The sequence below is a fragment of the Rhinolophus sinicus genome, chromosome 5 (genome assembly GCF_057876585.1).
Source record: "Rhinolophus sinicus isolate RSI-liver-muscle chromosome 5, RSI-T2T, whole genome shotgun sequence".
NCBI classification, from domain to species: domain Eukaryota; kingdom Metazoa; phylum Chordata; class Mammalia; order Chiroptera; family Rhinolophidae; genus Rhinolophus; species Rhinolophus sinicus.
In genome coordinates, this window is record NC_142505.1 from 105,692,437 (window position 1) to 105,714,592 (window position 22,156).

General features: G+C 51.1%; 1 protein-coding gene across 1 annotated transcript in view; it reads left to right on the forward strand.

Annotated features, from left to right (window-relative positions):
- The window catches only part of NEURL1B (neuralized E3 ubiquitin protein ligase 1B), a 29,985-nt gene extending 18,010 nt beyond the window's left edge, over positions 1 to 11,975 (forward strand). The window contains exons 2-5 of the mRNA XM_019741309.3: positions 586 to 1,131; positions 4,371 to 5,090; positions 6,615 to 6,740; positions 7,109 to 11,975. Of these exons, the coding sequence (XP_019596868.2) occupies positions 586 to 1,131; positions 4,371 to 5,090; positions 6,615 to 6,740; positions 7,109 to 7,353 (1,637 nt within the window). The 3' untranslated portion in view covers positions 7,354 to 11,975. The remainder of the gene's footprint in view (positions 1 to 585; positions 1,132 to 4,370; positions 5,091 to 6,614; positions 6,741 to 7,108) is intronic.
- Positions 11,976 to 22,156: the final 10,181 nt, after the last annotated feature.

Sequence of the window (22,156 nt, forward strand, 5' to 3'; positions counted from 1 at the left end):
ACAAGGTCTCCTGCATATCACCCAGCCAGGAAGGACGGGAGAGCCGGACTTCCAGGCTGCACTCTTGCTATTGCCTTTCATTCTATTCTATTGTCAGGGGATCCTGAAACTGCATTCTTTCTATTGCTTTTTCTGCCTTGCTTTTGAACAAAAATTGCACAGAGAAAAGCAGCCAAAGACACCCACTCTTCCCCAAAAATCCAAGGCCCCTGTGGCCTTTGGATGGACTCTGCAGCGCAAAGTGGCCCTTGGAGGAAGGTTTGGAAGGATTTGATAGGAATGGAGAAGTCCATTGAATCTAGCCTCGCTGTTGTAACAAGCTTGGCTGTATTGGTATGTCTGGGCGTGAAACAGCTCTGAACAGTGCTTCACCACACACACAGCCTCGGTTTGCGTATCTGTGAAGTGGGTACAGTGACTTCACGGTAGCAGCATTGGGCTAATTTCAGTGCCTAGAATCTTCTCAAGTTTATCAATTATGGGACTAATTAAAATGGGATTTAAAATAGAAATGATTATTAAAAGACGAATCGAGACCGCAGAGTTCCTAGGGGCCCTAATCCACCTGCTTGTCTCTTCCTGCAGACTCGAGCCCGCAGGCGCGCCTCCTGGCCACCAGGCCGTGCTGCGGGCCCGGCCCCGAGCGGCGCCCGATCCTGGGCGAAGCGCCGCGCTTCCACGCTCAGGCCAAGGGCAAGAACGTACGGCTGGACGGCCACTCGCGACGTGCCACGCGGCGCAACAGCTTCTGCAACGGGGTCACGTTCACGCAGCGGCCCATCCGGCTGTATGAACAGGTGCGGCTGCGCTTGGTGGCGGTGCGTCCGGGGTGGAGCGGTGCGCTGCGCTTTGGCTTCACGGCGCATGACCCGTCGCTCATGAGCGCCCAGGACATCCCCAAGTACGCCTGCCCCGACCTGGTCACACGGCCCGGCTACTGGGCCAAGGCGCTACCTGAGAACCTGGCGCTGCGCGACACGGTGCTGGCCTACTGGGCGGATCGCCATGGCCGCGTCTTCTACAGTGTCAACGACGGTGAGCCCGTGCTCTTCCACTGCGGCGTGGCCGTGGGTGGCCCACTCTGGGCACTCATCGACGTCTACGGCATCACCGACGAGGTGCAGCTCCTCGGTAGGTCGTGGATTCCGCTGCAAAGGGGCGGGGCGTCGCCCTGAGGACCAGGCGGTGGTTCTCTGTGAGCATGGATGTGTATTTCTTTCATACAAATGCGGAGTGCTCACTTTGTCGGGTGTTGTTCTAAGCATTTGATACATTTTAACTCATTTCTCACAACTCGCCACCCCCGTTTTACAGAAGAGAAAACTGAGGCACGAATTGGTTAGCTGACTTGCACTGCAAAGCCTGATTGGAACCCACACCGGTTGGGTCCAGGGTCCATGGTCTGGCCCAGATTCATTCATTTACTCCTTCACTCAGTTACTTGCTCACTCATTCTTTCATCCATTCCTTTGCTCATTCCTTCACTCCCTTGTCTATTTGCTCATTCACGCACTTCTTCATTCATGTATTAATTCATTTGCTCACTCATTCATTTACTCCCACCTCCACTCCCTCCCTCAGCAGTCAAATTTATGCCTGAATCCTTGAGTATCTACACTGTCGGGCACTGAGTATGGAGATGTATCAGATCCAGGCCCACTGTTAAAGGGCTCAAGGTCCACCGGGGAGGCAGGCAGACAAGTGTGGCCCTGGCGCTAACAGAGACAGCCACTAAGGCTGAAATCCTGGTGGTGAAACTCATGGGGATAGGAGGCTGCTGCAATTATCTTGAGACTTTTTTTTAGAACATTTTCTTTATTGAGGTATAATTCCCATAAAAGTAACCATTTGACAGTGTGCAATTCAGTGGTATTCAGTTGGCAACCACCACCTCTATCTGTTCCAGAATATTTTAGTCACCCCATAGGGAAACCCAGACCCATTAAGCTGTGAACCCCCATTCTCTCCTACCCCCCACTCTCTGGCAACCACTGACCTGCTTTGTGACCTTATTAGCTCTTGAACTCACAGGTTGCACTTGTGCCAACCCAGCCTTGATTTCTGGGGTTGTGACAGGAGAGCAGGTTTCTCAGGGATACAGCTTTCCATGTCATTTACCTGCTACGAATGCACTGACCTCAGGTTTGAGTTTTGGCAGTTTTATACACCTGTCCAGAACCCCAGAAAGCTCCCACTTCTGAGTCAGCCTTTGTCCCCACGAGGCAGCCAGTGTTCTGATTTTTCACCATGGTAAATCCCCTCTTCCCTCAGGTTATGGGGAAGCATCCTCTAAGGCAAGACATACACACTCAGATGCCCGGACCCAGCAAGTGGCTGAGATGGGTGAAGAGAGCCAGCTCAGGGCCATGGGGAGGGAGAGCAGGTATCTTCAACAAAAGGGCAAGCTTTAACTGGTGGTTGCCATGCCAAAATTCAGGCCTCCTGATTTACCAAGAGGCCATAAATCCAGTTTAAGTTAAATTTCCTGATTCCTACTAATTCAAAAAAATTTTAAAGATCAAGTGGTGGTTTATTCAACAAACAAATGGGAGAAAAGAGGTAAAGAGGCAACCTACAGCTTAAAAGAGACCAATGACAAGTGAACTTTATTTGGATTTTTACTCAAACTGGGAGAAAAGCATATTCTCACACACATGACAGTAAGTCCTTAATTTTTAGAGACTCACTAAAATGTTTTTCAGATGAAGTGGCATGTCTAGGATTTGCTTCAAAATATAGGAGGGAGAGTTGGTGGAGGTTTCAATGAAAGGATTGGCCATGCATTGATAATTGTTGAATCTGGGTAATCGGCGTTATTTGTATAGGTTTACTTTTCAAAATAGATAAAGAAAAAACAGCAGGAGACCAACCAAACAGGTCTGTGAGCCAGGATCAGAACCTGGAAGGCCAGTTTACACAATCTGCCCTATACGGAGGGGGTGAGGGTGCGGAGTAACGTATCAGACTGTCACCAGGGACTACGGCAGGCTTTTTGAAAAAGCATGTTCATTATCATGACTTAATTTTATATTTGGAAAACTGAAGAGGAAGAAATATTTTATTCCATGATATAAATTACAGAATAGTAATACTTAACAAAATCTTAGCTAGAGGGATCTGGTTTTAAAAGTTTGAGTAACACATTTTCTTGCTTTGTTTACTATGGTTAACAAGAATATTTTTATCACTTAAAAAAAAAAACTTCAAAATACTTTAGTGATTGTTTCTTTTCTTTCCCTGATTTCTTATGAGTGGCAGTCTCTGCTAGAGACCTCATTCATTCATTCTTCATCCAATAAACTACATAATAATGAGGGCTATTTGCCAAGTCCTCTGCTAAACCCCCGAGAACATGGTGGTGAACATACTGGCACAGACCCTGCCCTCCAGGGACTCACCTTCTAGCTGGGGAGACAATTAACTAGGAATCGACCAAAGTATGAAGACCTGTTACCTGAATGATAAACCCTACTTCTGTTTTTTTTACTTAGTATGTAGTATCAAGAACATTTTTTTGTATCACTAAAAATTGAAAAAATATTTTCACACTGTGACTTTTTAAAAAAAACTCCGTTAGTTTCTTGTTTTTAGAGTGAGGCCCTCTCTTATAGAAATCTTATACATTCAGTGTTTGAGTACTTCCCAGGCACTGCGCTCTTTGCTGCCTTCTTTCAAAGTCAGCATAGGAGGAGTCGGGACTCTGGAGCCATACAGCTAGATTCCCGTCCTGGCCTTGCCACTTACTTCACCTCTGTGCCTCAGCATCCTTATTTGCTAAATGGCAGGTAATAACAACACACACCTCACAGGTTGGTGAGGACTAAATAACTCATGAAAGGAGCTTAAAATAGTACTTGTCACATAAGGCCACAAATAAAGAGCAAAAGTGTTCGCTCTTTTCCTTGGAGCTTGTGTTCTAGTTGGGGAGGCAAATAAAGGTTTTCAAAGGCCCTTTAAATTTTCAAAAATACTAACACCTCTGAGGGAAGGGAGGAGGAAGGAAGAAAGGACAGAGAAAGAGTGAAGAAGGGAGAAAAAAAGGCAGGAGGGAGAGAAAAGGGCTGGACAGAAAACGCGGAGAGAAAAGGAAGGGGGGGTGGAAGGAGGAAAAAAGGAAGGGCCTTATCTGCCCATCCCAAAGATAAGTGTGTTTAGGAAACTAAGGATTATGCTTAATCCAATTATGTGCGCTGTGGGTCTTAAATATCTTCACAAAAGAACCGGAAAAAGAACAGAGAGGCTGGGATGGGGGTGGCAGCTGCCTGAGACGTGGGTAGGTGCAGCGCGGGGCAAATGGGGGGTTCGGGTGGGCAGGGTCCTCCGGTGGCCCGGCCCGCGCCCTCACCCGCCCTTCCTCTGTCCTGGCACAGAGAGCGCATTCGCCGACACGCTGCCCCCCGCGCGGCTCAGCCAGGCCCGCTTCAGCGCCTGCCCGCCGCCCAGCAGCCTCGACGCGGCCAATTTCGACAACAACGAGCTGGAGAACAACCAGGTGGTGGCCAAGCTGGGCCACCTGGCGCTCGGCCGCGCCCTCGGGCCGCCCCCTGCCGACGTCCCCGTCTCCGCCATCCCGTGCGGTCATCGCGAGCGCCCACGGCCTGCGTCTTCGCCGGCGCTGCTCGAGGCCGACCTGCGCTTCCACGCGACGCGCGGGCCCGACGTGAGCCTGTCGACCGACCGCAAGGTGGCCTGCGCGCCGCGGCCCGATGGCGGCCGCACGCTGGTCTTCTCCGAGCGCCCACTGCGGCCTGGCGAGAGCCTCTTCGTGGAAGTGGGCCGCCCGGGGCTGGCGGCGCCCGGCGCGCTGGCCTTCGGCATCACGTCGTGCGACCCGGGCGGGCTCCGGCCCGCCGAGCTGCCCGCCGACCCCGACGCACTGCTCGACCGCAAAGAGTACTGGGTGGTGGCACGCGCCGGGCCCGTGCCGAGCGGCGGTGACGCACTCAGCTTCACGCTGCGGCCCGGCGGCGACGTGCTCCTGGGCGTCAACGGGCGCTCGCGCGGCCGCCTGCTGTGCGTCGACACCACGCAGGCGCTCTGGGCCTTCTTCGCCGTGCGCGGCGGCGCCGCCGGGCAGCTGCGCCTCCTCGGTGAGTTCTCACACCGCGCGTGCGCGGGGCCCGCCCCGGGAGCCTGCGGGCGCCTTGGGCAGCTGGAGCCCGCGCTGAAGCCCAGCCAGCGTTTTCCAAACTTGAGCGCGCATCAGAACCACCCGCCTCCACCTGGACTTCCCTATTCAGGAGGGGTGGCCCCTGAGATGATGCCTTTTCAGGGTGCGCCCCGGGGATACCCGTGTAGCAGCTCCCTGGACCACACTTTGTCCACACTGACCTAAGTACCCGGGGTGTCAGGACCCGGCAGGCGTTAGGCAGTCGGGAAATGGTGGGTGCAATTTTTGTTTTCATTGTTATTTTTTTTTACATGTGATACATATTAAGTGTAAGAAAAAGTAAATACAACTACACCTAAATGAGGGCATAAGCATAACACCGTCCACAGAAAATGGAATGGAGGCTTGAACCATCTTATCTTGAGATGCATCTGCCTTCCTTCCTGCCACGAAGGATCACGGAGCGCCCACCAGCTGGGGGCCAGGCCCAGGGCTTCAGGATGGGGCCGGGTGAGGGACAGGACAGACGCCCCAAATGGAGAGCTGCACTGTGTGATGTTTAACAGGGCCGAGGGGCTTTTCTCCTGCTTGGTGGAAAGGGTGTGGTGATCAGGGAAGGTTGCCAGAGAGCACAGCTCCATTTGCATGGTTCAGGAAGTAAAGTCCAAGTGACAACAGAAACGATGAACGTTTCATGCTACCTCCTTCAGTTTTGTCCTGATGCCCATATGAAACCGTTACCAGGATCCCATCTCCAGGTAACGAAGCACAGAGAGAGGAAATGACTGTCCCAGTCACATAGCTGATCAGCTGTGAAGACGTTGGGCAAATCACAGATCTTCTGAGCCTCAGTTTCCTTCTGTGTAGAAAAGGAGTAATTACCTGCCTCAGTAATTACCTGAGGACGAAATGCTGAGGGTGCAGGCAGTGCTTTCAGCAGGTGCCTGCCACCTCCAGCATGTTTAATATGTAGTGACGGTAACAACAGCAACTATTTGATCTACTGTGGAAAGAATGTCATCAGGATCCCACCTCTTTCCATTTCAGAGTTCACTTTCCTCTGTGTTGGTTTCACTCTCGGGCAGGCCCTGCAGTGTTGGGCTTTACTCCCAATGGAATGAGCCCCTTCTTTCCCCACAGTTTGAGCGAAAGCTCTAGTGAAGGCCTGGCTGGCCTTCATCGGGTCACGTGGTGGCCTTCCCTGAATCACCACTGAGACCAAAGGGTGGAAGTTATTGGCCTGGCCTGGATTGTGTGATTGAGGGGGAAGTAGTGTTCCAAAACAAAATCCTAGTACTGTTTCTGAAATACATGGGGATGGAGGCTGGGCAGGCAAAGAACCACACCTGTCCACCACACATGTACGATTCCATCAGTCCTTAGCAGAACCCTGTGCTTCCCATGAGACAGAGAGGGAGGCTAACGTGCAATGCAGTGGAGAGCCAGGGGCTAGCAGAGCAGTGCTCACCTCCCGCTGCCCCTAATGGAGTCTCTTTGGTCTCAGGCACCCTGCAGTCCAGCCCTGCGACCACCTCGCCATCAGGGTCCCTCAGCGGCTCCCAGGATGATAGCGATTCTGATATGGCCTTCAGTGTCAACCAGTCGTCGTCAGCCTCCGAGTCATCCCTGGGTAAGGAAATGCACACCCTGGGCGGGCAGGGATTGACAGCTGGCCTGGCTCCTTTGGCTGTGTCCGTGCCTTCCCAGGGCTACGCAGAGTGGCCGCCTTTCATTGCTGCGTCCTCTCCTTCCTCAGCTGTGCATGCATTTGGAGGGAGGAGAAACATCTAGATATGGCACCCCAAAGGGTGAAAATGGTGCTTGATGCTTGGGGTAGGAGGGTAGCGCCAAGGGCAAAACCCGGAAGAAAATTCAAAATCGGTGTCTCCCAAAGTTGTTTCCCCACGGTTCTCCCATGGAAGCTCTGTGTTGGGGTGCCCCCGCAGAGCTCACCTGAGAACCACTTATTCAGGTCTATCCTGTTCTTCCTTTCTACAGTGACGGCCCCCAGCTCCCCACTGAGCCCCCCGGTGTCCCCCATGTTTCCCCCACCGGAGCCGGCAGGCAGCAAGAACGGTGAGTGCACGGTGTGCTTCGATGGCGAAGTGGACACAGTCATCTACACGTGTGGACATATGTGCCTGTGCCACAGCTGTGGCCTGCGGCTCAAGAGGCAGGCCCGGGCCTGCTGCCCCATCTGCCGGCGGCCCATCAAAGATGTCATTAAGATCTATAGGCCATAGCCTGGCCCACTGATGGGCCCCGGCCAGATCAAGGTCACCTTTCTGAAACCAACCTGGGCTCGGCAATCACCGTAGCCACCAGAGAGTCCAAGGGCAGCAGCCATCTCATCTGCCACTCTCCAGTGGTGGGCAAGGCGTGACAGTCATGGAAACAAGGCCCCCTGGGGGCTGAGCCCCAGCGCGGATTGCTTCTGGCTCAAAAGCCCTTGCCCCCAAAAGGCTGTCCCAAGAGCAAGCTCAGGAACTGCCTGGCAGACTGCCCATCCTCGGTGACCCCTTGGCTGGGAAAGAGCGTCCTCTGTGCAATGCTTTTTGCTGGGGGTGGGTTGAGTTGTTTGTGTTTGTGTGTGTGAGAGAGAAGAGGGAGGGGAGGGAGGGAGACCAAGAAGGGAGAGGGCATGTGTGACAGAGAGAGAGAGAATGCATCGGTATTTATCCAGGGATCCTGGCTCTAGGACGTTATTTAACACTAAGGAATATGCGATCCGGAGCCCAGCATGACTAGAAATTGTTCACTTTCTGGGGCTGTGATGTCAGCTGGTTGTGAATGTATGAAGCCTGCACCTAAACAGAACTCCCTGGGGAGGTATAGAAAAAACAGTCAGATTTTTTAAGAGGAGAAAAAAATAGCTCATTGTTTACAGCTCCAAAGCAGCAACTCCTTGGGGTAGGTGGGAGGAGAACATAAAAGAACAATTTGCCTCTTTGGTTTTTAACTCTGTCCTGGAGAGTGTTGATGGGTGCTGCAGCCAGCGGAGAGCTCTGGGCAGTGTCGTCCCAGAAGCCTTTTCACCCCTTCACCCCCAGACAGCCTAATAATAAGCACACTGCACTTGACTCAGTCCTTAGATGCTTTTAATCTATACCTACTGCCCGGCCATGTCCAAGGAGACTAACCACAGGTTCTCTTTTCCTGGGTGAGGGAAAGAAACCTAGAGGGAGGTGACTTCCGTGGAGCTGCAAAGGCCACTGCAAGGCGCAGGCACCTCTCCACATTTCCTGTTGTAACACCGGGCCTGTGGGCGTCCCCAGGGCAACCTGTGGGCAAAGTAGGAGGAACCAGAGCTTTGCAACCCATCTTTCCTCTGATTCTAAGCGTATCTTCCCCTGCTGATTACTACGATGTTAACTGGTCATTAGGAGGTTAACAAATAACTGAGACATGAACTGAAAATGCTGACATTGGGACTTGCCCCCTTCCCAGGGCTACTTGCTAGGCACTTCATGGGACCCTGACCCTACCCCACACCTCCCCCTGCCAGGGCCCGTCTCTACAGACTCCCAGACCCCCACCTGCTCCTCCTTTCTTGCCCCAGTTCTGGTACCCACATCTGCCCTGTCTTGTGCTGTGCCTTTAGGGAAGTCCCTGGGCCTCTCTGTTTCTCCATTCCCAGTCTATCCAAAAGGAAGCCTAGCACCTGCCCCCTCCAGAGCTCTTGGGGGGACCACCACAACATTCTAAAAGGCCTGAGACAGCTTGCAAAGAGCAGGTGTCATTTTTATTACAATTCCTAATCTGTTCATCTGCTGAGGGAGGCAGGCGAAGGAGAACATTCAGGGTTTATGAATTCATATAATGAATGTTTGCTGGGTGTCTGGGGCCCAGAGCCCAGCCGGGCCGGGCCCTCGTCAGATCAAGTCCCATGAGACCAGCCAGTCATGCCCTGGTGATGCCCCAGGTCTTAAACTACTTGCTGCTTCTCCGTCTGGAAGTGGTCAGTTTTCTGATCTCAACTTTAGAACCCCTACTCTTGCCCCTGCAAGAACCACTAGTTGGTTCTTTTCCCTAGTGAATTTGGGAAACACGCCCACATTTTAATTTTGCAGTAGAATCTTTGAGGGGAGTTCCTGGAACCCCAGCATCTGCCAAGATAAGAGTTTGAGAATCTAGGCAAGCACTTGATAACTCGCTGACTTTGGTCAGTGGGAGCCTTCTTTTTCCCCATGTGCTGGATGTGGGCAGAGGCCCTGTGTAAGGATTCGTCGCCCCCCAGGACTGTGGTTCTCCAGGCAAGTCCCCCTGACTGGCCTGAGCCAGTCACAACAAGCTCTGGTAGTGTCAGTGGCCTGGGAGAGCCAGCTCGTCTCTCCTGCCACTTGCCCTTCCTGACTGCCCCCTTGGCGTCCAGCCTGGGTAGTGTACAAACACCACCAGGAAACCAGTGGCCAAGGGCCTGGACCCGGGGTGGACCAGATCATGCTCCTGGCGACCTGTTACCTGGACAAAAGGAGCTGGTGGCCTGTTTTACTTGCTCTGCAGCTGCTATAAATAGCCTCCCTGTGTCAAAGAGGAATTAAGGGGGTGTTTATCTCCTAAAAACCAGACATTTCCTGATGCTGTAAACTGACTGACTTAGTGCTGCATCGGAGCCATTCACATGGCCTTCTATGTTCTGTCTCGAGTCCGGGGCAGGAGTTAAGAGGAAGGGGAACCACTCTTTCATTTCACACACTGTGTGCCCCGGCACTGGGCTAGGGAGCTGCCTCCACACATTGATCCTGGGAGCAGGTCTTATTACCACATGGAGTCATGTCTAAGACACCACCGATATTTGGGGTACCGTTAAGGAAAGAACACTGCCAATTTTAACTGTCAGATGCCATAACTATACAATTCATTCCCATCAGAGATGTTGAAATGTGAAAAAAACTTACTTAGAATCCATGAAATACGGTTTTATCCCCATTAGGCAGGCAAGAGAACTGAGGTCCTGAGAGTGAAATGGCATAGAATCCCAGAGCAGGAATTGGCAGGCTAGGATTCAAACCCAGGAGTGTGAAGCGCGTGAGTGCTCTTCACTGCGTGGCTGAGTTTCAGAAAGCCCGAGCTTGCCTGACTTTTCTTCCTTGAAACTCATCTGAGCTGCACCTGGAAAGAGCCTGGGCACCTGTGCCTGTGTGGAGGGTCCCAACCCACACCCTGGAAGGACAAGTGTCCTTTCAGTCTCATCTGCCCACTGCCCACCTCGTCCCCGTGGAGCTGAGCTATGTGAGAGCTGTGTCCAAACCAAGGGCCTCCTGTTCCCCGGGAGAACCCATGTGGGACAGCTTTAGGGAGGGGCCGAAGACCTTGTCCCACCATCTTCCTGGGCCTCGCGACCACCTCCCCCTCAAGCAGGGCCCCCAGGGCTGGGACGGGGGAGGGGGGCCAGGGGAGGCCCCATGTTGTGCATGTTCATTTTGAATTGCCAGAAAAATTGGGCTGAGTCCAGATCAAAACAAGCTCCTTTTCCTAGTCCTCTCCCAGAACTGGGAATCTTCTGGGATTTAGCTTCCCCGGGACAGCTGCTTCCCTAAATACAGCATTACTTTTTCAGCCATTCAACACCCACTGCTCAGCATGGCCTGTGTTCTGGACACAGGTTTGGGAACTGGGACTAATGACGAAGCCCTCAGGGAGCTCGTGGTCCACAGCAGGAGATGGACAGATTTGTAAACTTTGATTTGATCCCTCTTGTGTCGGGTTCTGTGCTCTACGTAGTAGGTACTCATTAAAGATGTGCTGAATTAATCAGAAATCCAGTTATAAGTGTTCAGAGGTTTGATGAAACACATGCACGCAGTCATTCAGCAAACGTCTGCTGAGTGCCTACTAGGTGTGGGATGCTGGGAGGAAGGAGCTGAGAGGAGAGTGCCCTAGGTCTGACGTCAGACGTCGAGACATTAAGAGAGTAATGAGACATTAGGGGCAGAATCCACTGGCCCTTCTTGGCCATTCTGTTGCTCCGAGGGCATGTATCTTGGTGCGGGTCCAATGACTGCTTTCCGGACCCAGAGCGTCCTGCATGCTTCGAAAAGCCTCCTGTGCATTGGAAATGCCAGGCACCTTGCAATAGGTGAGCTGCTGCCAAACGGCCTTGGGCAGAATCCCCAAAGTCCCCACCAATTGATGACAATTCTCAGGTCCTCCCAGAAAGATGTGGGGAGATAGCTACCTACTACTTTCAGGCTGGAAATCAATTCCCAAATCCCTGGAGAATCCCCAGTGAGTTCAGGTTGAGAAGGGGATTATGCAAAGTCTTGGAGACTGAGAGGCAGAACCTCCCACTGCTAGATCCCCTCTCTGCGCAGTTCCAGCAGAGGGACACTGGCTCAGGAACACGTGGTCACCTGGCATTTCTCAGTATTTGTCTCACTGTCTTTTCCAAGTCCCTACTGAAATGACTTGTGCAACAATGTCTGTGCCTTATGAAAGTGTCTGTGCACTTTTTATCCTTTTTAAAAGCAACTTTCAAAAGTGGGCAGGGGACTAGCATACATTGTAGTGTTCTAGGAATTGTGATAATCACTGAAATCCTTCTGCATTATGTTTTTGGTGTTGGACTGATGAAGTGTCTGTCCCCACCCCGCACTACCTGTGTACAGACCTTTTAAAAAATGTCTCTTACTTTTCTTACTTTTCTGGTTCAATACTGTGACCTCTCCAATACAGTCTAATCTTTGGGGATCTGTAATAAAGGTTTTGAAATTTGGGGCAAATGGGTTGGGAAGGGTTTGCACTGGTCTTGTGTGTTGTGCTTTTGTGTGTTGTGTGTTTTGAGTTTCGTCTGTTTTTATCTGTTTTATATTACATAATTTTCCTGTTTAAAAACAAATACAACTTTGGCTTGGTAAGAAAGAAAGTCTCTTCAGAGCTCATTTTTTAAAATCACAATTATATACACAGTTGGGGAGTGGAGGTGAGGGATACAAATCATTGCCAACCTTGAGGAAACAATTTGCAGAATGTCTATAGAGCCCTGACAATGTTTGATCCTTTTGCCAAGTAACTACTGTGAAAATATCACGAGGAAATAATTCTAATCAAATAATTCTAATTCTAATCAAAGGGTAAGCTCTATATGTAATGATGTTCATTGCAGCATTATTTTGCCTTTCGGTAAGAAAAACTATAAGCAACCCTAATGTCCAACAACCAGGGTGTTCTTGCCAGAACTCTTGGTTATAAGGGACAGAAACCCAACTCGCACTGCCTTAAGGGGATTAAAAAGCTCAGGAATCAGAAGTCCAGTAGCAGAACCCAAGAACCCACTTCAGGTGCAACTGGACCCAGAATTTGAAATGCTGTAACAGGACTGGGTCTCTCCCCCAATCCCTCTGCCCTCCTTTGTTCCAGCATCATTCCCAGGCAGGTTCTCAAGACATCCAGCTGCATGTTACGTCCTGCCTTTCCGGCAATCCCTGTGTGGACCAACCTGGATCACGTGCCCTATCCTGAACCAGTCACGGAAGGCCAGAGAGATAGGGGGCTCTGATTGGTCAGACCCAAGGACACGCTCTCCCAATAGCTCCACCTAGGAAGCTCCGCCCAATAGCTTCCCTAGTGGAACTGAAAGTGGGGAGTCACAGTCCGCAGGAGAAATTAGAGCAGTGAAAGAGTGCTGGGCAGGCGAAAACAACAGGCGTCTCTCTAAGAAAGGCTCAACAAACGGTGATACAGATAGAGACCTGGTTAATAGCATGGGCTGTGAAGCCAGACAGCCTGGGCCCCACCACGACGCCGGCGGGATACTAAACTTCTTTGGGCCTCAGTTTCCTCATCTGCAAAGCCAGAAGAACGAGAGCTGATTTTAGGATGGGTGTGAGCACTATTGAGACCACGCGAGTGATGTGCACTCAGCAGAGTTCATGACACAGGAATATCTTTATGTTAAAATATGGTGGGAACATGAAGGTAGGAAACGCCATACAGTCTGATCTCATGGATGTGAAAAGAAAAGGAAAAAAAAAACCTACAGCCAAAAACCTGACCGTGCATTGAAACGACCAACAGAAAACAAGCAAAACAGCCCCTGGGGCAGGGGCTGGGTGATGGTGTTACTGGTGACATTTTCCCCTGTGTTTTCCAAATTTTCTATAATGACCAGTTATTACTGTTAATGTAAACTTGTTACTTGGAAAAATCTCCCTTCTTTGCAAAAACCACGGAGAACGGCTGGCTCTTGCTGGAATTCGTCAGGAATTCCCAGGCTGATTGTCTGAGTTTGAGATCCAAATTTAGTCACGGTCGAGATAAGGGCCTGCAAGTTTCTAGTAGAGGCCAGGCCAGGCTGACCAATTTGGGCTTCCTCCAGGCCAGGCTTTAGGGTCCAGATTTCTGGGGTGGAGACTTGCAGTGGCATCAGAAATAGGGGAAAGGAAGGTGGCATCTGCACAAGCCTGTCCCTCGTGGCCTGCGAGGACAGAGCCAGGCTTGCTGACACTGTTTTAGGAGCAGTGGGGTAAGAGAAGTGAACTAATATTCACCAAGCAGAGGAAACCCCGATTCTCACACATTCTCTGAATGAATCTTCACAATGTTTGTCTCCTCATTTTACAGGTGAGACAACCAGGGTCCCTCCAAGGTAGAAGCAGGACTGGATCCCAGGTGTGCCTGCTCCAGAGTTAAGGGAAAATCTTGTACCTTTCCTCTAGGTCTCGAGCAGAGACTTCCCAGAACCCAGGCTCCTTTCTCCCCTCCTAGGTGTCCTTCCTGTGGTATCACCCACTTCTGCTGGATTAAGGGTCATTTTCGTAGGTACCATCTAATAATTCTTATTTTTTCAAAATAAAGGTTGGGGGGTGGCATATTAATCTAGGTTCTTTTGGTTCTAAAAGACCGAAACCCAACTCAAGAAAAATCTAACTTAAGAAATAACTCACACAACTCAGCAGGTCAGTTCTGGATTCAGGAATGGCTGGACCCAACTGTTAAAACATGTCACTGGGTATCTCTCTCTCTCAGTTCTGCTTTCCTCTGGGTTGACACCACTCTCAGGCCGGCTCTCCCTTTGTGGTAACCATGATGGCCTCTAGTGGCTCCTAACTTATATCATGCCAGCTAAAGACCCCTTTTAAAAAGTGTCAGGAAAAGTCCCAGGGCTGTCTTTCCTTTGACTCCTTGGATCAAAAGCCAAGTCCCTGAACTAGTCTCGGTGACATGCTCATACCTGATACAAAACCAGGTACGACATGGCTCTTGCCCTCAAGAAACAACCAATCTGAGGTGGAAGGCAGACCCATAAACAGACATGTTCAGACCAGTGCAGTTCTAAGGCTGCTGGGACAGATAGAATTCAAGGCATAAAGGCTCTGGATCATTTAGTGATGTGAGTTAGGGATTGTTCTTTCTCCTTGGTGTTCAGGCTCTTACTAATGCCTGGGCCATGCTCCTGGTCACACTATATTTCTCCTCTAATGTTTCACTATCCACAGCCTGTGCCGTGACCCCCACCACCCCTGCCAGCTGAAGTGTAGCCTCAGGAGCTTTACCATTATCTGTGTATAGGGACCTCTTGTCCTCATTCCTCGTGTTCCTGCGAGACAAATACTCCGCCACAAAAATAGTGGTAACAACCGATCATTTAATGACCACTTACTATGTGCTAAGGGCATCCATTACATCATTGAATCCTCACAATAGCTCTTTGAGGTATAATACTTTCCATCGTTACTTTCATTTTGTAGGACAGAAAACCAAGACTCAGAGACATTAAGTAATTTTATCCCACTCTGTATGGCTTCTCAAAGACAAAAGGATTTCTTCTCTTTCTTTTTGTAATTATTTTCCAGGATTTAGACCCAGTGGTTTTTATGGGCCTGGAACATAGACACTTGTGATTTCATTGACCCCACAAACAGCCCATGAGGTAGGTATTATCCTCCCATTTTAAAGTTAAGGGAAGAGCCGCTCAGAAGGGCAGTGACCTGCCCTGAATCACACAGCTTGTGAGCTGTGGAACCCAGACCAGATCTGAACCAGGTCTGACTCTTTCCTCAGCATCACAGCTCGTCTGTGGGTAAATGATCAGACAGAGGAGGACCAGGAGGAGGAGAAAGGAGAAGGAAGAGGGGACGTGGGGAGGGGAGGGAACCAGGCTCAGCCCCTGGCAAGGAGAGTAGAGAAAAGCCTTCAAGCTGGGCGCTTGACTTACACAGGTCTATTAATCCCATTCCAGGGAGGGAAATCTTCGCCTCTCCCTTCAGGCTCAACTCGATTGGCTCTTGGAAGCTGGTTTTGGCTCCCACACAGGGATATGGAAAACATGAATATTCCAGGCATCCATTGTGGGAACAGAGCCCCGACCTTGGCTGTTAAATGCACCCAGGGGAAGCTTCCAGAAGCCTGGGGGCAGCTGCATCAACACAGAATGCCTCGGGCAGTCTGGTCCCCTTTCTTAGCTCCTCCTCTCCCCGCTATGGCCTGCCAGATTTAAACCTTTCTCTCTGAATCGAGAACCTCCTCCCACTGCCTCTCCTGCCTCTCCCCAGCTGCCTCGGGAAGGCTTCAGCAATCAGAAGAGTCCAGAGAGCCTGCTTAGGAGTGGGCTGCGTAGGCCTCAGTTCGTGTCCACACCCTGTCCCCAACAAGAGGGAGCACTTGCCCCGCTCAAGAGGCCCAAAATTTGGTGGACGTGCCCATGGAGTTGTGCGTCGGGAAGGCCCCCCTCTCTGCGCCTCACTTCCCTGCCTCTAGGTGGCGCCTGTAGAACCACTTTCAGGTCTTTAGGAAAGTGTGTGCCGGCATCTCAGCTCTGCTCTGTGCAGGCGTTTCCAATGTGATGGAGTCTAGCCTCTGCCGGGGGCGTCTTGGGCAAGTTACTGACTCCCTCTGAGCCTTGGTTTCTGGGTCTCTAAAGTGAGAGGGGTGTCAGCCCCATCGTGGATTGTGTCAGGATGAACCGTGTCAGGGAGTGGCTGGCATTAGACATGCTAAGTAATGGTGGTTACTGTTTTTACCAGTATAGGCTCTGCTGCACCCCACCCCCCGTCCTAACTGGGCCAGGGGCTGCCCCTCTGTCCCCCACACAGCCCCCTGGGCCTCCCTTCAGGCTCTGTGTGCCTCAATGAGTCAGCTCTGTGACACTGTTAGCAGTGAGGATTCTAATATAATTTGTGACCAAATATCTGGACCCTTCTACAATTTGGTTTCTGACCCTGCTCGAATGACTGGGCCGTTTTGCAATTTAAATTCTCTGTCTACCAGATGAACCACATTCTTTGCACTGTCCATTTCACTACAAAACTTGTTTTGCTAGTTTATTTTGTAGACTCCAAAAGAAACTGAGGCGTTTGCCCCTGCCTTGTAAACCCCCACACACACTTTGCTGACCCTGTCTTATGACCTCCACTGATGGCCATATCCTGTGACTCTATCTGCTGACCATGAGTCAATCGAAACTACCCATTGTTTTTATCACACAACCCCACTTGCTGACCACTGAGTTAGCAGACCCCTGAAAATCCAGTTGCTCTCACCAGTCAGAAAACGAATGATGTAAGTTTATGGTCTTGTTTCCCTAACAACCCGTCCTTTTGATCAGCTGGCAACTCTCGCCTTTAAAACTCTTGCCTTATCCTTCCCACTTTAGGGCACATCTTCGGTTTATACCAATGGCTATGTTTTCTGATTTACAAATCGTATCAGAACGAAACTCTCTTTTATCCCTCGGAAGAGTCTTGTGGAACTTGAGTTTACAGCAGCATCTACAGCTGACCAGCACAGCGGTTCCCAAATAACTGGTATTTACATCCCCTCCCCCGATGTGGCACTTCTGGCATTAGACACCTTCTTTCTGCAAGGAGTGGCAGCTCAGGGCCATCAGATGGCAGGCGCTCGGGCCTCTGAGCTTGCCCCAGCCCCTCGCCCCTTGTTTGTGTTGGATCCCCGTCAAGAATGCTGGCCCAGGCCTGGGAGGCTGACTGACCTCAGACTCCAAAGGGAAAGTCACACTTTTGCTCAACTCCCAGGACCCCTGCATTCCAGGAGGGGCGTGGGAAGGGCCAGGCCTTCCCCAGGCTGAGCTGATGGGGAACTGTCTGCAGCTGGCCTGCTCCACAGCCTCAGGCACTGGCCCATGCCCACCTCGGTGTCCCCAAGGGTGATCCGCCCCACCATGGAGGGATAGAGCTGGGGTGCGGGAGAAGATTCCCATTGCCACCACAGGACAGAAATGTCAGTAAGTTCCCAGTGAGGTGCCTCTGGCCTTCTCCGTCTCTCCCCAGTCCCCTGTCCCCCGTCCCCAGTGCCAGCTGGTTTGCCTCTCCTTTCTCTGCTGTCATCTGCCACCTCCACAAAAAAAGAATCCTGTCCATTATTCTGAGCAATTCCCATCTCCCTTAAGCCTCTGTCTCCCCTGGCAGGGAGTCCCAAAGCAGACTAGATCCATTCCAGGGCCATCCCTCTTGCCCGGCCTCGCTGTCTTTCCGCCCTGGGGTTGTTTCAGCCAGAATTGTTCTTCACAGAGGCCCCAGTACAGGAAGGCTTCCCTGAGGAGCTCACGCAAGAGCCTCACGTAAGAGGCTCACCTTGGACGGTGGGCAGCAGTTGGCCAGCAGAGACCAGCCTGGGCACACCCTGCAGAAGGCAGCGCCCAAGCACAGAGGGGGCAGGGCTGCGTGTTGGAGGAGCTGCCCAGGGTAGGGGCAAAGGTCCCAGACACATTTTGTTTCTGCCATAACCAGACTCTCTCCCTCCAAGAGGCTCCCACCGCTCCCCTGACTGGCAGCTCCTGGTCAGGCTTCCTCCCACAGGCCGCAGACAGATGGGCAAAGGGCAGTAGCAGGGGGTGGGGGGGCTGGGCAGGGGTCTGGAGGGCTGTTTGATGCTGGATGAGGGCCCAGCACCTCCTTTTCCCCATTCTCACCAATAAGCAGTGATCTTGGAAGTCCTGAAGTCCAGGGGATTCTCTGGGCTCCTCCTTGGGAGGGATTGACAGTTTTCTTTCTAGAAGGTAGAGCACTGTCGTCCTCTAGTGGTCTTGGTGAGAGGCAGCAAAGAGGTGAGCAGAAAGAAACTGCCGGACAGATAGTCAAGGTACGGGGGCTGACATCCACTACCCCCACCCCACTCCACCCCCAGCGCATCCTCCAGATGTCACCAGGTGACCTGGGGAGGCAGGCTCCTGCAAATGGCCTCATGGATCTGGGGAAGCTTGAGGAGGCCGTGTTAGGGTGACACTTGGGCCGGGCTGAGGTGACGTCTGAGTCTGGGGTTGGACTGGAACTGAGGTGGGCAAGGACTGGGGCTGGGACCGGGATAGGTTCTTTCTCAGACCCTGCAGTGCTGAGAGGGTGGTACATGGCCCCTAACTCTGGCCCCCGCCTTGGGCCACCTATCTGAGTGGCTCAGTTTACCCCACATATGCAACCCTGTATGAGGCACATCAAAAGAAAACAAGCAAGGGGAAATGCAATGAAAAGAAACCCTCAAGACATTATGCTAAGTGACACAGCCAGTCACAAAAGACAAATACTGTATGATTCCACATATATGAGGTCTCTAGAGTAGCCATATTCATAGAGACAGAAAATAAAGGGCGGTTACCAGGTGTCAGGGGAGGGGAATGGGGAGTCAGTGTTTAATGTGCACAGAGTTTCTGCTTGTGATGATGGAAACCATTCTGGAGACGGCCAGTGGTGATGGTGGCACACAGTGTAGATGGACTTTATGCCACTGAGCCGAACACTTCAAAATGGCTAAGATGAGAAAGAGACTCAGAGAGAAAGAGACTCATAGATGGTTGCCAGAGGGGAGAGGGGTGGGGGTGAAACGGGGAAGGGATTAAGAAGTAGAACTTGGTAGTTACAACATAGTCTTGGGGATGTAAGGTACAGCACAGGGAATATAGGCAATATTATTGTAATAACTGTCTGTGGTACCAGGTGGGTACTAGACTTAGGAGGATTACCTCATAGTTATATAAATGTCTAAGCACTACGTTGTACACCTAAAACTACTATAATATCGAATTCTTCAGCTGTAATTGAATAATAAATAAATGGTTAAGATGGTAAATTTTATGTTATGTATATTTTACCACAATTTCTAAAATTGGAAAGAAAAATAAACCGTCAAATATAGACAAGGAATGGCAATGCTGCGAAAAATGCCTCTTTGGCCATCAGGGTGACTCCTGTGTCCTAGTCCCTGGGGGCTGCCATAACAGGACACCACAGGCTGGGGACTTACACATAGCAGAAATTGATTTTCTCATAGTTCTGGAGGCTAGAAGTCCAAGATCAGGGTGCTGTCAGGGATGGTGACCTCTCTTCCTGCCTTCTCTGTGTCCTGGCGTAACCTTTCCTCTCTGCACATGCAGAGCAAGAGCTGTCTGGTATCTCTTCCTCTTCTTATAAGGACTCCAGTCCTATTGGATGAGGACCCCATCCTATGACCTCATTTAACCTTGATCACCACCCTAAAGGCCCCATCTCCAAATACAGTCACATTGGGGGTTAGGGCTTCAACCTCTGAATCTTGGAACTATTACTATTATTGTTTAATGCAAGATGTGTCTGGATAATGGGCTTGAAGAAACCTGACAAGAGGGACAACCGTCTAAAGAGAGTAGGCCAAGTGGAACCCAACGGGTTAGCAAATTAACACAACACACGCTGCACTCACCAACCTCACCGTCAGCGAGCTGGGACAGAAACGGAAGATCTTACAAGAGTGGCCAGCGTCATGGCTGGGGTAAGCTCAGAAGAGTGTGGGAGCTCTGATCTAGGCTGAAGGAGTCAGGAGAGGCTTCCAGGAGTAGGGAACCTTTAAGGAACAGATGGTCTCTGTGCAGAGAAGAGGAAGAAGGGTTTGCCAGACAGATGGAACAATACATGCAACGTCTCCAAGGCAGCTTCATTCCAGCTTGGGTGGCTTGTCAGGCCAATAACCAAACAAACAAAACAAAACAAAACAAAAATAAACAAAAAAAGAAAAACAAGAAAACAAACTGAAATGAGAAAACTCCCAAAACAAAATACACCCACAAAAGGACAAGAATGAGCTGGTTTGGATAGGGTGGTGTCCTCCACTTTGAGAATAGCTCTTGAATGTTTCTTTGTAAATAATCCCTTTTGTTTTTCCTTCCTCTTGCATATAAAATAGAAAACACTCAAGCTCTGATTCACCTGGTAAGCCTCTCCCTCAGAGCTGTGGTTTTCTTGATAAATTGCAAAACTGCCCAGCTAATGCTAAGAAGGTAAGTCACGATTACATCAGAAGAGTGCGTCTCCAAAAGCTGTTTGATTCCCTGCTTGTCTTCCAGTGAAGGAGTTGTGCCTGGGGTCAGGGTGAGATGTGGGCTCTGTCACCTCCGTGATCCAGCAAAGTCAATGGCACTTGTTACTCTCAGTTTCTCTAGTAACAGAATAGGTATCTAATTGCCCCAAACCACCTGGAGACCTCTCCCTGCATGTTCTTTTTTTTTTTTTTTTTTTAAAGATTTTACTGGGGAAGGGGATCAGGACTTTATTGGGGAACAGTGTGTACTTCCAGGACTTTTTTCCAAGTCAAATTGTGTCCTTTCAATCTTAGTTGTGGAGGGTGCCGTTCAGCTTCAAGTCCAGTTGTCATTGCTAGTTGCAGGGGGCGCAGCCCACCATCCCTTGCGGGACTCTAGGAATTGAACCGGCAACCTTGTGGTTGAGAGCCCACTGGCTCATGTGGGAATTGAATCGGCAGCCTTCGGAGTTAGGAGCATGGAGCTCCAACCGCCTGAGCCACCGGGCGGGGGGGGGGGGGGGGGGGGGTGCTGCATGTTCTTTGTAGAGTGAAATTAAGGCCCCCAGGTGGCCTTAAAGAGCCCACCTGCTGTGCGGGAGAGAGCAGTGCCAGTTGTCAGACTCAGGCCACCCCCTGCTTTATTGATGAAAGAAAGAGGGTGACAGGTCGACCCCAGCTATTCTCCCCTCCCCCACAGTTCCCACCACCAGCACCACCATACCCACAGCTTGCTGTGTGCTAGCCAGAGTGAACTGCCTTCACAAATGTGGAAGGCTCATACTTTTTAAAATATTAACAGTCTCTTTGACCTCCTGAACTTTCCTCCTTACTTGGCATCTCTCGCTCCCTCCACACTCCAAGGAAAGATGCCGCAGGGCAGAAAGTGAATAGGATGCAAGGACTCCCTGCGTAACAGATGCTCTAGGACCATCCTGGGTTACCATGTGGACATGAAATTGAGGATCGGCTCTGTGTTCTACACCTACTCCCCATCAACATCTCAGCACAATACAAGCCCCTGGAATTTGGCCATGACTTTGGGGGAAAGGGAGGGAGCCCCAGTGGAATGGGGTCTCTAAAGGAAATGAAGGTGTGGGGGAAATAAGCTCATTTCATGCATGCCTGGGTTTAGAGGCTAAGATTCATTCATTGTGCACATGCTTCCCTCTCCATCTGGAATGTTCCCCCCACACACACATTGCCGGTGCACACATTCACACATGCCTGCATCACGCCTACTCACCTGCTCTCCATTCAAACAGTTTCCATGACTCCTCCTGAAAACCTTTCCTGGCAGACCCCCTCCCACGCCCCCTCACACCCCCCACCAGGCTGGGTTAATCTGTAACAATTTGCTTCCTTCTTGTCTCCTGCAGTAAACCATTAGCTTCAAGGGCAGGGCTCTTCGGAGCTCCCCACAGCTAGTTCTTCAGGGAACCAACAACTGTGTGGTGGGTGAGGAAGACAGGTGGGGGAGGTGTCCAAGAGGGCGCTATTTTGAACAGCTGCAGTGCCCGAGGGACAATTGCTCCAGATTGAGCGCGTCCTGAGTCTGCCTTGGCTCCCTCCTGCTGCCTTTGTTCCACTTCTCCCCTCTCCACCTTTTGGGAGGGTCCTGAGAGGAAAGGCAGAGGGGGAGCTCACAGGAGTCCCGCAGGTGGGGGCTGGGGGAGATTGTGTAGGATTTGGCAGACAGACTCAGAGCACCTGGAGTGAGAGAGGAGGGCAGGATGTCAGTCCTCTTTGTGGTGACAGAAATACACGCAGAGGAATTGTGCCGTGTTGACACGCTTTTGTTTGTTTGTTTGCTGGACTGTGGTC